Source organism: Penaeus monodon, chromosome 34, assembly GCF_015228065.2.
Source record: "Penaeus monodon isolate SGIC_2016 chromosome 34, NSTDA_Pmon_1, whole genome shotgun sequence".
Lineage (NCBI taxonomy): Eukaryota > Metazoa > Arthropoda > Malacostraca > Decapoda > Penaeidae > Penaeus > Penaeus monodon.
Genome location: NC_051419.1, coordinates 12,271,407 through 12,271,804, shown reverse-complemented (window position 1 = coordinate 12,271,804; position 398 = coordinate 12,271,407). Strand labels below are relative to the sequence as shown.

The window sequence follows — 398 nt, the reverse complement described above, 5'->3', positions numbered from 1 at the left end:
CAAAATCTGGTCAACATACCTCTCCACTATGACAGCTGGCATCTGGACCAGTTGGACAGGACTCTTGCCGTCTCTAAGGGCCTGTGTCAGGTTCAGTATCTGTCCTCGCATTACGGACATCTGGCGCTCAAATATGTGTCGATCAAAGCCTTTGTCAGTCTGCAATTTTTTTTGTGTGATTAGTAATTGAGCAGAAAGGATTTTTCCATATCATTTAATTAAAAATTTTAATTCACAAATATTTACATCGAAACTCGTGCACATGTATTTCTTTTTCTTTTTATTACACTACATCAAATTAGCTTTTCACCTGTAAACCTAAGAATATAAAATTATCTAGTTATGGAAAAATATAACACATGGAAAGAAGGGGAAAACAGGGAAAAAGAAGCTTGTAC

At 36.2% G+C, this 398-nt stretch overlaps 1 protein-coding gene across 1 annotated transcript in view; it reads right to left on the bottom strand.

Annotated features, from left to right (window-relative positions):
* Positions 1–398, bottom strand: part of LOC119594589 (phosphatidylinositol 4-kinase type 2-alpha-like) — a gene marked incomplete in the record, with an annotated part of 15,699 nt that overhangs the window by 3,096 nt on the left and 12,205 nt on the right. Inside the window, 1 exon segment of the mRNA XM_037943630.1 lies at positions 20–159. Within this exon segment, the coding sequence (XP_037799558.1) occupies positions 20–159 (140 nt within the window).